The sequence below is a fragment of the Andrena cerasifolii genome, chromosome 5 (genome assembly GCF_050908995.1).
Source record: "Andrena cerasifolii isolate SP2316 chromosome 5, iyAndCera1_principal, whole genome shotgun sequence".
Classification (NCBI taxonomy): Eukaryota; Metazoa; Arthropoda; class Insecta; order Hymenoptera; family Andrenidae; genus Andrena; species Andrena cerasifolii.
Genome location: NC_135122.1, coordinates 974950 through 989658, shown reverse-complemented (window position 1 = coordinate 989658; position 14709 = coordinate 974950). Strand labels below are relative to the sequence as shown.

Genomic DNA, 14709 nt, shown 5'->3' with positions numbered 1-14709 from the left:
ATTCATAGTCCTTACAATGGCACAATTCCTGGACAGCTAAACTAGTATGTCCCGCTGTCCCGATTTTACTGTCCCAATACCTGGACACATGATGAAACATCAGCAATTTGGATATTTTCTAGGGAAATTAAATAAGAAAAAACAACAAGTAGTATAGCAAGGCGGGTTCCAACCCTGGTCCTCTGAGGGGAGCGTGGGGCGGGGGGAAGTGAGGGCGCGCGGGGGAGCGCGGCGGAGAGGAACATCGGTGCGGGGCCTGCGGGGAATGGAAGAGCGGGTGCGCGCGCACGAGCCGCGGAGTGGGGGAAGCCGTAATCGTGGAGGGGATCAGTCTGAGCCGAGCCGCCGCGGAGGCCTCTCCAGATCTAGCCCACCGTCGGAAATTTTTCAGAGGGAGGCACTGACCCCCGAAAAAAATCTCTTTCAGAACTTGGCCCACCCGAAAATTTTTTCAGACCTAACCCAGGGTGGGGACTGTCCTAGAAATTTTTTTTCCAAACCAATATGCATCGTAAATTGTTTCGGACGATGTCGGGAAAGGTCGACGTTTTTCGACACCGCGTCTTCGAGGGAAAGAGACGGAGCATTACTTTAAAGTTAAAATTCTAGGAGGGAAAGGGACACCACTACATAGGGGATAGAATCGCATGCATTCTAAAGCTACCTGTATTTCAAAGCGTTCCGATTTAACGTCGCTGCGTATCACGCGATCTCGTGTAATTCGACACCTCTGGAGCGGCCGTGTGGGATGATGTTACTTGGCGGCGCGAAGAATGAAATGTAATACAAAAACGTCGAATCTTAAAATTAGATGGCGAGGAGGATGACGGGTGTATGAAATGGAGAAATAATATAGGTTTAAGATACATATATTGTTACAAATCATAAAATTAAAAGAATATAATTTAACAGTTTTTACTACAAGCATCATCCACAATATGATTGATTGCACATGCTAACAATTCACAATCAATCAATGAATGCTGTTCGAAGTGTTCGCTTTCAGAAATTAATTTTACATAATCTGTTGGCGCGGTAGCGCTACGTAGAACGTCTACGAAAGTGGCATATTTACTGCTTACAGAGTACATATTTTCAGTTATCCACGTGTACATATGTGTAACAAACCCCCAAAACTGCCCCTTTCTTTTTCGTGTTAATAAACCCAATTAATAAGCACTTAAATACTTATATTCTTATTATATTCTTATTATATTCTTGTTATTCCTACTTTTATAAGGTGTGTTTAGTATTAATATTAATATTAGCTCAGAGTATCGCGAAACGCGAGTGCGATGAAAGAGAGAATTGAGTGATGAAGAGTGGGAGAATCAAACGCATGCGCGATCCTCAGTCGATCGGCGGATCGGCGAGAGTAAGGATCGAGAGCAGAGAAATATGCATAGCGATGAGTGAGAGAACCGAGCGTTCCACGCGCACCTGCGCACTAACCAGTCGATTTGTAGACTGGCTGGAGAACGGATCGAGCGAGTCGAGAATGATTGACTCGTTATAGTCGAATTCCATTCCTACTGGTGCGCTCCCAAGATCCAGAATATGTATAAATACGGACACGATAGCCCAGAGAAATTCATTCCATTCTATTCGATTCATTCGATGCCAGTCGAGAATTCTATTCTAGACATTCTATTCCATGCGTTCAATACTTAAGGATCATTTGAAGCTAATAGCTGATCCCAACATAAATTAATGCTCCAACCGTGGAAGCCGCTTTGTAGGCCCCTTAGTTTGTTGAAGCAAAGTTATTAATTCTTATTCTCAGGTTAGTAACATTACTCCTGAGCAACGTGAGACTGAGATCATACCAGGTGGCAATATCTGCCCCTGATGAAACGGAGAAACAATTGAGAGCAAATCTCAACTTAAACATATTCAATTTCTAAATCCTAAGCTACTAATATAATTCTATTATCTTTCTATATAAGTTAATCCCTTTCAATCGACTAAGACGTCGCTATTAGTTATTTAAGTTACTTTACTTCAAATCGATCGATCAAACGGGCATTCTTTTGTACCGACCAAGAGTCGCAACCCAAGACGATCAACTATATTCTTTGTACCGACCGAGAGTCGCAACCTAACCACTCTAATTTCTTTAATATCATAAAGCGTTAATTTTGTTGTTTGTATAATCTAGAGGTGTTTTATTGAATAAACACTATTAAGATTAATTCTTGTTCTTGAATTTTAATTCTTTATCGCACGCCACACGAACCGATCCCAAAATCCTGTAACTCGCGTCAACGTCACGCCTAGAAACGTTACATATGTTCAATGCAATGATTGTACGCGAATAGTTAACACATCGTGGCTTCAGTCATATATATGACAACGCGATTATCGGTGATTTTAATAAGTTGATTATCATGCATACGCGTGAACTCTAGTCGTAAATGATCAATTATAATGTGAGTTTGGGGCGATGTTGCGTTGCTGCGTAATCGTTGGAGTATGTCCACCTCGTTTTGTAGCAGGAGCTTCCACGTAGACATTGAAAAGCTTAACTCGCTGCCTTTGTTGTCGGCTATGGCGATCTCGACGTGACATAAATCCATATCAATGCGAATTCCTATAGTTAGACGTTTATAAGTTGTTGCAGTCAATGGATAATCATGCCCCAGGATCCGCACGATTGATGGTTTCGGTGTTTTCATCGTTTTTAACGATACGGATCCAGAACTGTAAGAAACAAGTACATGAAATTGATACTTCGATCGTTTGCGTTTACAGTGAATGAAGTCAATGAAAAATGTACAGTAACGCGTACGTACCTCATATTGGATTGTTGATGATGTTGTTGTTGTTGCTGCTGTTGTTGGCATTTATTTGGAAACCCAACATCGTTGCCGGCTGCGCAATCGTTTAAGCTGTGTTTGTACATTTTGATGTGCACTATATTTTTTTATGGAGTACCGTCTATTCCGTCGAAGTCACTGAGGCTACTGAGCGATTGATGGAATAGCGTCCGAGAGCTCGGCTTAAATAGAGGTGCAATTGCCTCCCCCACCACAGCATTTTATTTTAAAGCTACCAATTTTTCCATAATGTTTTCCAATCTTAACATCGCAGCATATCGCGCGATTGTATGTAATTTGAGCCCCACCTTCAAGGATAAAAGTCTCGACACGTGTTGAATGTGTTACGTCCCGAAACTTCAAAATTTTTAAAAATCTTAGTTATTTTTCTTTTCTCTTTTGCTAGTGGGCAGAGTGCTTCGACAACGATTAGCGTTCTGGGAAATCCCTCGTCGAGCGCATTTCTGTTCACTGTATTTTATCTATGAAAATGGATACTCGGTACTGGGAACGTCGTCGTCGCGACGTTTGACCGTTGCACTGTACCCTGAACGTGGGACTGTGCTGAGGCATCAGCGTGGTTCTCAGTAGTTCGTTCAAAATAAGCAGTTGTTCTCATCCCTCGCGACATTGATTAAATGTAAGCGGCGGGGGTGCGTCTTGACAATGCATCTAGCATTTTGGTGAAACCTCGTCGAGCGCATTTCCGACCGTCGAATCGTCGCATCAATGTAAAGGAGTGATCTGAGTGTGAGAAGCGTGGGGACGATAGTACCCTGTTTGACGCCGGTAGCGCATAAGTATAAAGTATGAAAGAATGAAGGTGAGAACACCTAATGACATCGTGCAACGGTTGCTGGGGCATGATTGGGACTGCAGCCTCAGCTTTTCTGAACGGGCCTCACGGCCGGACGCTCTCGGGGGCGCGAAGCTGAAGTCACTCTTTGTCGTACAGTCGCGGAGAGCGTGACAAGGTGTCCGTGGATAGTAATTCTTTGCTTTAACTTAAATACCGTTTCGAGCCAGAGATTCCTAAGTTTATAGTGAATGGACTCATCTGCCACGTTAAATAGTGTTTTTTTGTTTTAACTTGATCGTTTTCTCAATTTTATAAATCTGCATTTTATATTCGCTTAATAATCCTGGCTAATTTTCTATGTTGCGTTGGGATCAACCTTCTGTTAGATCTCATTCCTTTTTGTGCTTGATTTATTTTATTTATCGCTTTCATTTATAATAACCGTCAATATCGAGTGTGAGTGTGAATTTCTCTTTCCTAGGCACGGAATAGGTGTTTTAGAGAGCGTTAACAAAAGGTCATACGAAAGAAATTCGAACATTGTAAAAAAATAGCCGATATAGCGGGTGAGTTGCGCATTTCTTTTCCTTAAAACATTGTAAACAGTTTAACGATTGGCGAGCGTGAATTCTTGTAAAGCAAATATTTTATGTGTTCTATTGCCAACTGGCGAGTGCGGAGAGTCAATATTGGCTTTAGCCAATATTTTGGGACTACCCTTGGCTCTTTAGCCTTCTTAACGTCAGAACAAGAGAAAGAATAAAAATATAACTATTCACATTTGAACTTTACACTCGAGCAGAAGTTATTTAATGATATACAAACTGAATCCTTACAATAACTCAGTACGGGGCCTGTATAGGACTAGATCTTTGAATCCCGATACCAAACAAAATTCTATAAATTACTAATTAATAATTTGTACTGTAACGCGCATAACATTCTTCCGATTAGACCGATTTGAATACCAATTCCTCGAACTCCGCGTTTACCTAGTAACCGCGTTAGAAATGTAATATAATATCTGTGAAAGCGTCGAATCTTAGAATTATGCGGTGTCAGCAGAAACTGTGTCGAATGATTTTGCGCGCTAATTCGTCATACGCGCGAATCATAGAAAGAATTATGCTGTATCGGCAGAAACTGCACAGAACCATGCTAGGACGGATCGTCGTTTTTGCATGCGGTGCATTCGAGGGATGGGGGTACGCCAAAAGAGTTAGGCAGAGATACCAAACCATGGTATCAGTCTTAAAAGCGAACTATAAACTGCACAAAGCCGCAAATCGCTGCAACGTGTTGCGCGGAAAAGACATATTCCATTTACAACCATGGGAGAATTCGCGCAAGTAGAACGTCAATTGTTGGATCAATCTGCGCGATTGATTTCACGCGAAGAATACCTCGCGTGGGAAGAACGGTGCAACGAGTGTATCGAATCGTTGGAAGAACACAGCCGAGTGAAACGTCCTCGATTATCGATCGGTGTTCAGCAATCGCTGGGTGCTGAGCCCGTGACAACAGCGATAGGGACAACGACCGCGCTCGGCCAGGGCCCCCGATTATTGGGAAATAATCGAGGAATTTGTGAAGCAACCGACAACTGCCGACGGGGCAGTTCTCCCCATTCGTGGGGATCGAGCGAGGTTCGGCCCGCGATCGAGAGCCGCAAAAACATTATTCTTATTCGAGTGCTCGCGTTAGAAAGTCGGGACGGACCAGAGGACCGTCTAGATACCGCGACCACGTCCCCACGCAGATTCCGCGAAGCGCGATCGGCCGATAGTAATTCGTAAGAAGAGTAACTCCGTCCAACACACAGGAAACGGCCTAGCCGGGAGAGCCCTTGCGCGTCAATCGAGACCGAAGTAGGACCGCGTAGAAGTACGTTAGAGACAGTGCGGTACGACGGGCTCTAGGCCACCGACATCCGAGAAGCACAGCGAGCGACCACGACCTACCCGTGGGTCAGCGACACTGCGAGCGACCGAAACACGAGACGGCAAGCGTGCCGCAAGACACCCGAGCGACACAGCGAGCGACAGCCAAGGCGAAGCGCTGTCTCGAGGCAGAGTCATTTAATTTCTGTAACAATATATGTAGCCTTATCGTTTTTCCGCCTTATCCTCTGAACTTTATTATTTCAACCCCTTTACACCTTCCTTATCTACGGTAAGTATAGTCAAGGTGGGCCTTAGCCCTTCGATATAGCAAGAACCCGGTAAATCATTCCAACCGCTCGGGGTGATTTACAGGAAGTCCTATATCGGGACGTAACAAACTGGTGTCAGAAGTGGGATATGATTCTTCTAATCATCCCCTTTCAGAAGAAAAGATCGCGCCGTCGCGTATAACCGCGACCAGTCGCAATCTTATCTGCTCGTAACTTGACTACGCTTCCTATTACTCAAAGCCTTTTTGCCGAGCATTGTATAACAATGCCAGGTGGTTTGCTTAGATCCCCGTCGGATCAGCCCTCTAATGTACGAACCTCAGGTGGAGTATCTTCCGTTCTTCCTCCTCCTCCCACACCGCCTTCGGGCAATGGGCTATCTTTCGGCTCGCGGACTAACGGCCTAGAGACGTCTAGAATGGACGTATGGCAAGCCCGAGCCGACGAGGAGAGAGTGTATCGGCAGCTCGACCACGTTCCCCGTTTCGACCCCGACCTAGTAACTTTGGAGGACTTCGCTGCCTCGATACAGCGTGCTGTAAAACGTGTACCGCCCGGCCAGGAAGACAGATTCCTGGACGGCCTCATATTTAAATTAGACCAACCAATCAGATTCTATGTCGAGGGGAAAGGTTGTGGGAGCGTAGCCGAGCTACTCACCCTCCTCAGGGCCCGATATTCCCCATGCCGTGGTTATGAGGAGTTCCGATTGGAACTTGAGCGTATAAGCATGTTTCCGCGAGAACGTATCATAGATTTTATCCACCGCGTGTGCCGTCTGCACCGTCAGGTGACCTTAAGAGCGAAAGAACTGGTAGAAACAAATAACGAAAAGACCCTGAGGGATGTCGAGCGATTGGCTCGTTCCTCTTTTATTGCTGGACTTCCCCAACGGATTTCGGCTAGGGTAGCACTACTAAATCCGGAAACATTGGACGACGCGTTTGATTTGGCGCTTCACACACAAAGGCGAGAATTAGAGAGGGTCGGCCTTCCGCGAGAAGACGTGTACGGGCACGCTCGGAGCGCGCGCCCGCCGACCCCATACGACCCCCAGCGGCAATGGACCGAATGGAGACAGCCGGTCGAGGAGGTCCCGTACGAAGAGCATCACTCTTCGTACTCCGCTTACAGCTCCCCTCGCTATCGAGAAGAATATTGGCGCGACGAGTACAGCCGCGAGCCGTATTATCGCGATCCGACACCGCCGCGCCGGCCAACGGCCCTGCTGACGAGGCAAGGCGAGCGTTTGCTGGACGTCAACCGCGGACAGTACGTCCCTCAGCGAAGATTAGCACAAGAGAGACCGCGATATGATAGACTGCCACGATCTCGAGAATTTGCAACGTACGAGCCTCGCGAATCCAGGGTACATGAATCCCGCGAGCCGAGAGTTTACGAACCTCGCGAATCAAGGACATACGATCCTAGAGAATCTAGAAGGCACGAAAATCGCGTATCAAGAAGACCCGTGGATCGAGAACCCTATGTAGAAAATCGCGATCATTTAAACTACCAGCGCGCCCGCCCGTTCAACCGAAACGAGGCGGGCGGGTCCTCCTCGCTGGCCCAAGGATCGCCGAGATCCCACCCGAGAAACCGGAGCCAGCGACGGTTCTCGGACGCGCTGACTCCCCCCGCATCCGGATCAAGGCCGAACAGTTGAAGAACGGTGAGGGAGAATTCATCGTAGACACGGGTTCCGCGTTAAACTTATTAGAAATGCGGTACGCGAGCTCGGAAGCCCCGGTTTTAAGTAGAGACCCCATCGAAGTCGGTGGACTGAACGGGAAGGTTATGACCATGGGGACGACTCGCCTGAAAATTAATGGCAGCTGGGCGTTATTTCACGTAATAAGCATGCCCTATTTACCGGAGGGGATTGCGGGCCTCATCGGGAGCCCGTACCTGCTCCAGGAGGAAGCCATCGTATCCTATCACCAAAGTACAATGGTGACCGCGAATCGTCCGATCCATCCCGTTATCTTTTCCAATTCAAAGGAATTGGAAAATACGTTGGAGGAATGTAAAAGAAGCCACATGGAATTCCAGGCTCATTTAACCGAAAATCCGGAACTAGAGACAAACGGAAGTGAGGTAAACGTCTGCTTCCCCGAAAACCGCGACGGTCTCGGGGATGACGAACGGGTTTGCCCATACCCTCCCCTCGGAGACGATTTCGACATCAACGAAGATCAAGATCTCGACGATTACCGCGTTGAACGCAAGCCTACCGAAGAACGAGTACAGCATATAGTCCAAACGCTGAAACTGGGGGAGATAGACCTGGAACCGCGCCAGCTTATCGAGGAGTTGGTGACAAGATATTCGGACAGGTTCTTTGTACCTGGGGACCCACTGGGAGGAACGACGACAATGGAACACACCATCCCGTTAACCGACCCGACGCCAGTATTCACGCGGCAATACCCGCATTCCCCCCTTATGGACGAAGAAATTGCCAATCAAACAAGGAACCTCGGAGAGCTGGGAATAATCGCAGCCTCGTCATCGCCACATAACTCACCATTACACGTGGTCCCGAAGAAGGCGGACCCAGATGGGAAAAAACGCTGGAGGATAGTGGCGGATTTCAGAACCTTGAACGCCAAAACGATCGACAACCCTTTCCCCTTACCGCGAATTACGGACATTCTCGATTGTTTAGGCGGAGCCCGATTTTTCTCAGTTTTTGACCTAGCGAACGGTTTCCACCAAATTCCTATGGCTCCCGAAGACCGTGCGAAAACCGCGTTTACCACCCCCGACGGACACTTTGAATATCTCCGTATGCCGTTCGGGTTAAAGAACGCACCAGCCACCTTTCAACGCCTAATGAATACCGTGCTGCAAGGGCTTATCGGTAAAGAGCTGTTCGTGTATTTAGACGACATAGTTATACATTCGCGCACGCTCGAGGAACACTTACGCAGACTTGAGAGATTCTTCGAACGCTTACGCGAGCATAACTTGACGCTGCAGACGGAGAAGGCCAGGTTCTTGAAGGACAAGGTCGTGTACTTGGGTCACGTAATAGCAGCCGACGGAGTCAGACCCAATCCCGAGAAGATCCGGGCCGTCTCTGCATTCCCCGTATCAAAAAGCAGGAAGAATGTAAAGCAATTCTTGGGTCTCGTAAATTACTACCGTCGTTTCATCCAAGAAATGTGCGAAACGTGCTAAACCACTCACGAATTTAACAAGCGTCAAAATTCCGTTCTTTTGGACTGAGAAACACCAAGAGAGATTCGAAGATCTACGCCAGGCACTCTGTAAGGAGCCGGTTCTACGTTATCCGAATTACGATGAACCGTTTATTATTACAACCGACGCATCGGACGTAGCCGTCGGTGCGATTTTGAGTCAGGGAAAGATAGGCGAAGACCCGCCTATAGCGTACGCCTCACAGGTACTCACGCCGTGCCAGGAAAACTACTCCACAACTGAAAAGGAGTGCCTCGCGATAATTTACGCTGTAAAACAATTTCGCACGTACATTTATGGACGAAAATTCCTCTTGGTAACCGACCATCGGCCGCTTCAATGGTTATCCTCGGTAAAAGACCCGGTGTCGCGACTACCCCGTTGGAAAATCACGCTCGCCGACTACCAATACGAGATCATTTATAAACCCGGCCGAGTAAACGCGAACGCCGACGCGTTATCGCGGAAACCGGTTTCGCACGCGTTCCCGACTACCTCAAAAGAAACTGCGCCGGAGAAAGAGCAGGAAGGCATAGGGACCCGTGTAGGCACGCGTCGTCAAGGCATGCCCAGACCGAATTATGAAGAACCACCGTCGTTCGACCTCCTAGAGGATTCCACGCTAGAAGGACACGAACTCGAACAGGAGCTGCAACCGACAGAGGGAGACAACGCAGCCAGCTCGGAGAGCCGGGCGAATTCCACCGTTCTGGATACAACAGAAGGTCTGACGGGAATGCCCGAGTTCCTGGATACGGGATACAACGATCCAGAAGAAAGAGACGAGGACTCTGCCATATTAAGCGATAGCTTGCGCATAGGCCCACTCACGCCAGACGAAATCACCATTTTAAAGAGCTTTGATGATGAGTATCGCTACAAAGTAGAAGGGGCAGCAACGGATCACCACGAAAATGTCAGTCCTCAGAAGACGGAGGACCTACGATCAGGCCCAAAGAAGCGGGTGTCATGGGGAATACCTCTGCACGCAGAAGTCTTGGATATCCCGCAGTCGACCATGATTGGACCTGAGTACGAGACATGGGAGGAGCAGAGAGATCCATCGCCACCCAGGCAGAAATCAGGCATAAGCCTGGGGCCTGATGCAACTAAGATGCCCGATTTAACGGAGTTCCAGGAAACAAGCTACAGGCCATTCGTCGTCCCGCCAAAACTTCCAACAACCTGGAGGGAGTCGCCCAGACTCGGGAACAACACACCGGACGCTTCGGAAGACGAAACGCAGCCAACGAAATGCGAAGTAAAAATCGTAAAAACCACGCTAGCGTCAACCCCGGACAATTATGCTCATTTTATATCTTGCGACAGAATACTAACTAGCCCCATTTGTAAAACTTTAAAAGCTATCGGACTTTTCGACGATACTAAATTATTATCCGAGGAATTAATCAGGAACCGCGTAATAATCACCTACAACGAAGAAGGAAAAATTTTCAGCATTGTCGGAGCAAGAAGCTTCTATCATGAAATGGGATAAGATGAGCTTACATCAGCATTAGCAGCGCTCAGGGACGCCATAGAGACCGAACGCGTCCGCACGCTCCGTATGGCGACGTATGGCGAAACCTTACACCGTTTTGACGCCACGGCGCTCCAGAAATACTGCCAAGTGATTTTCAAACGTACACCCATCATGATTACAATCTGCACCGGCGAAATCCAATTACCACCAGAAGATAAACGGGAAGAAATCATCCGGCACTATCACGAAAGCCTTATAGGAGGGCACAAGGGCGTGACAAAGACGTACCGACGTATCCGCGGCCTATTTGACTGGCCGCGCTTACGTCGAGATGTAGAGGATTTCGTACGAAGTTGCCAGAGTTGCCAGGAACAAAAGCTCGTACGCATTAAAACACGAGAACCGATGTTAATCACCGATACGCCCGCTAGGCCCTTTGATAAGGTAGCATTGGACACTGTAGGACCGCTTCCCCCTACACCAAGCGGAAACCGTCACGTACTGACAATGCAATGCCAACTATCGAAATTCTGTATGGCCGTTCCTTTACCGGACATACGAGCCGTTACTGTGGCCGACGCCTTATCGCGTTACTTTATCGCAATTTTCGGCGCACCGCGCGCAATACTCACGGATCGCGGAACAAGTTTCATCAATAACGTAATACAGGGAATAGCTGAAACGTTTAAAATCAAACACGTAACCACATCGGGATATCGACCACAGACCAACGGTTCCCTCGAAAGAAGCCACATAGTCCTAACTGAGTACCTGAAACATTACCTGGAAAGATGCGAGGATTGGGACTTGCTACTTCCGTTTGCTATGTACTCGTATAACACCTCGGTACACGAGGCCACGAAATTCACCCCATACGAAGTGGTTTTCGGACAATTAGCTCGAGATCCGTTTACGCCTATGTCCCGTGAGGAATTGCTAACATACCCGGGATACGTACAAAATCTAGTAGAGCGCTTAGACGAAATCCGAACGACCACGCGATCAAATTTGGACACCAGCAAATCGCGTTCAAAAAATATTTATGACCGAAAAAGTAATCAGGTCACCTTTGCGGCAAACGACCTCGTTTACGTACTAAAGGAGCCCCGGCTCCACAAATTTGATCCGCATTACATCGGCCCCTTCAAAATAAAAGCAATTACCGATCAAAACAACGCGGTACTAATCTCAGATAAGGGCCAACAAATCATAAAACATTTCGATAAATTGAAACATGCTTATATTAAAGATAAACCACCTTGACGCCAATGAAGCGCATATAGTGTGGTTTAAGCTTACAACGGACCGGAGGAAGGAGTCGTATTACCGACTTCCATAACCACGGTCCCACATTCCAAAACTTTATGTATCCCCCCCCCCCCCCCCATCCTCTTTATCTCACTTGTTTTTCGTATTTGCAGTAGTCAACTACGTAAAAACAATAGAATTCCCCCGCGAATTTGACATTTTCGGAAAACCTTCGTACTACGGCCACAATGGACGGACGTGGGCTGTTTTTGTTTGCGTCCCTGTGGACGATCGTTAATAGTAACATCATCGACGGAGACTACAGGATATCGCAATTGACCCACAACCCGGGCTTGTACTACGAAAGGATCAGACCCCTCCGAGTATTCCATACCCAATGGAGGCTGGTCACTGGCATAGGAGTCGCGGAAGTACTAGCTTCGAGACCGCAGCTTCAACCCCAGATAGACCGGATGAAGGCAATATGTAATACAAATAATTGGACGCCTTGCCCGGCCGACGCCCTTAACGCGGCCTTGCAACGAAAACTCCTCGACAGTAAACGCTACGAGGAACTGCTACTCAGCATTCTGGGAAAATCACCGCTCCGCCGCACCAGGCGATCGATACCATTAGGATTCATCGGATCGCTGAGTAAGGCTCTTTTCGGAACTTTAGATAGCGACGACGCCCAATATTACAATAAGGAAATAGATAAACTGTACAAGGATCAAAACCACTTAGCCGAACTGTTAGGAAACCAAACACACATTGTAAAATCCGAATTCCAGGATATACACAACACACTAAAAGCTGTAACGGGTTCCGTGCAAAACATGGGCGATAGAATTAAGGAAATAACGGCGGGTACATTACAATTAGACGAACGAGAAACAAAAGTAGAATTACAATCAGCCTTTTCGACATGGACATTTTTGATGACCAGACACGTGGACGAGTACGTGACCGCGCTCATCATAATTGCGGACGCGCTCACGTTCGCGAAACTCGGTATCTTACATCCGGCCGTATTGTCCCCCAGTCAGCTTGCGCAAACTTGCGAACGAATTCGCGAAACCACGCCATACGAATTCCCGCTGACTCCAGAAGAATTAAATTCCGAACAATTACAAGGGGTGACCAAATTAAACGTAGCCTACATACAGGGACGAATCATCTTGTCACTCGACATCCCCTTACTAGACCAAATTCCCTTCGACCTTTATCACCTACAACCGTGCCCTTCGTTCCAGTCTATCTCAACCAATGTCTCTACCCCTATATTCATAGTACCAAGAACACAATATTTGGCAATCAGCCAAACCAAAACCCAATACTTCATGCCCAACGAGAACTACAGCACAGCATACAGGAAGCACCCTCGGATGTACATGTGCGAACTCAGCATACCGCTCCAGGACTTGGCGAACGCACCGAGCTGCGAGACGGATGCGTTGTTAAGACCACAGAACATCAAGTGGTCTAGTTGCAACATCAAGGCCCTTCCCGGAAGTCGAACCTTCCTCAAGAAGATGGTCGCACCCAACACCTGGTTATATTCCATCAAAGACACCCAGGCCCTGCAGATCCAATGCAACAAGCACGCGGCCGGATATGAAATGCACCAGGGGGCAGGAATATTACAACTGAAGAGAGATTGTCAGGCTAAGATCGGCACCGATCAGGTCTGGGCATCCGGAGTTGACACCGAGACATTGACAACCGTTTACAAACCATCCATCGACATAGACATCTCAGGGATCCTGCCAACGCTCACGGAACACCACGTGAAAATCTTGTCCGACCATCAAGGAAAGGAGCCCCAGGGGACCCTGCGATAGCAAACGCAGTCGCCCTGGAAGACATCGAAAGACAAGCAAGGGAGCTGGCCACCCATCATCGTACCGAAAACCTAACAACTTATGTTACCTATGGACTGCCCGGACTGGGAGGAATTTTCATCGTTCTCCTTATTGTCTGGATTGGATACCGTTTTTTGAAGGCACGCCGCACACAACATCGCAAACCCTCAAGGACCGAGACAAAAGTGGATATAGAGATGGTACCATCCCGTCCCCCTCCGCAAATAATTTCAAGACCCCGTCCTCTTGCTATTACATCCTTTCCTCCCGACCTACCCGTTATACCGCCCACGAGGACAAATGAAAAAACTCATGTAGAGAGAGCGAGAAGTTTCACGGGTACCGAGTCATGCTTCGAAATATTCTAAGGCGTGATTTAGCTGATCACAGCAAAAGCCCCCGCGCCGTTATCCTTAGTACCGACCCCCGCGATGCGCTCTGCTGCGAAAATTAGGTAGTAGGGACAATAGCATATAAGACATCAATCAAGCGAGCGAGATACAGTCGTTAGAAAATTTTTACAAGTGCAAGAAAATGGAGTGTCCCACATTCAACGACATAAAGCACGTCCGCTCATCCCTGGCAGAGGCCGTCCCCCCGCGCCGCCTCCACGCACCCTTCGGACGGAGGTTATGCGTGCGTCCGGAGCCGACTTGCACGGCAGAAGACGGACGCGTCTGGGCGTTGAAAACCCAGACATTGTGCGGGGTGTGCGCGTGGATAAGTCCACCGGAAAACTTCAACGACTACCGCAAGCTAGCGGTACACTGGTTGGCGAGTGAAACCAGGGCCATCGCACTGACCAGATGCACCCAGTGCCGGAGGCGGCATCTAAGATGGTCTTCGCCCGGAAATTGCACCGGTTGCATCCGAGCCCTCCTAGACACGTGTTGTGCCAAGGCGCCTGGGGTCGAGATTCTGGCTAGAATCTCGGGGTGCACCGGGTCGTCCTTCGCAGTCGTCGTCCAACGGGCTCCGATAGGTTCGGGTGATAATGCCGGGACGAGGATATTCGGTTAGAAACCGAAGGTAGGGGATCGTTGCGGGTTAAAGAGTTGGAACTCACCGTAAGGTTAAACAAGTTTATTCTGTCCCGATCTGGGTGACAGGAGAAGCGCATACTG

At 48.0% G+C, this 14709-nt stretch overlaps 2 protein-coding genes and 1 long non-coding RNA gene across 6 annotated transcripts in view; 1 reads left to right on the top strand and 2 right to left on the bottom strand.

Annotated features, from left to right (window-relative positions):
* Window positions 1-14709, bottom strand: part of LOC143369378 (filamin-A-like) — a 446998-nt gene that overhangs the window by 245913 nt on the left and 186376 nt on the right. The gene's annotated exons all lie outside the window — the stretch shown is intronic.
* Window positions 1-14709, top strand: part of LOC143369405 (uncharacterized) — a 263714-nt gene that overhangs the window by 201021 nt on the left and 47984 nt on the right. The gene's annotated exons all lie outside the window — the stretch shown is intronic.
* LOC143369395 (uncharacterized) lies at window positions 1762-3097 on the bottom strand. The gene is made up of 2 exons (XM_076813271.1): window positions 2793-3097; window positions 1762-2700 (listed from the first exon to the last, which is right to left on the bottom strand). Exons 1-2 carry the CDS (start codon window positions 2900-2902, stop codon window positions 2319-2321), a joined length of 492 nt encoding a protein of 163 aa, XP_076669386.1. The 5' UTR covers window positions 2903-3097; the 3' UTR covers window positions 1762-2318.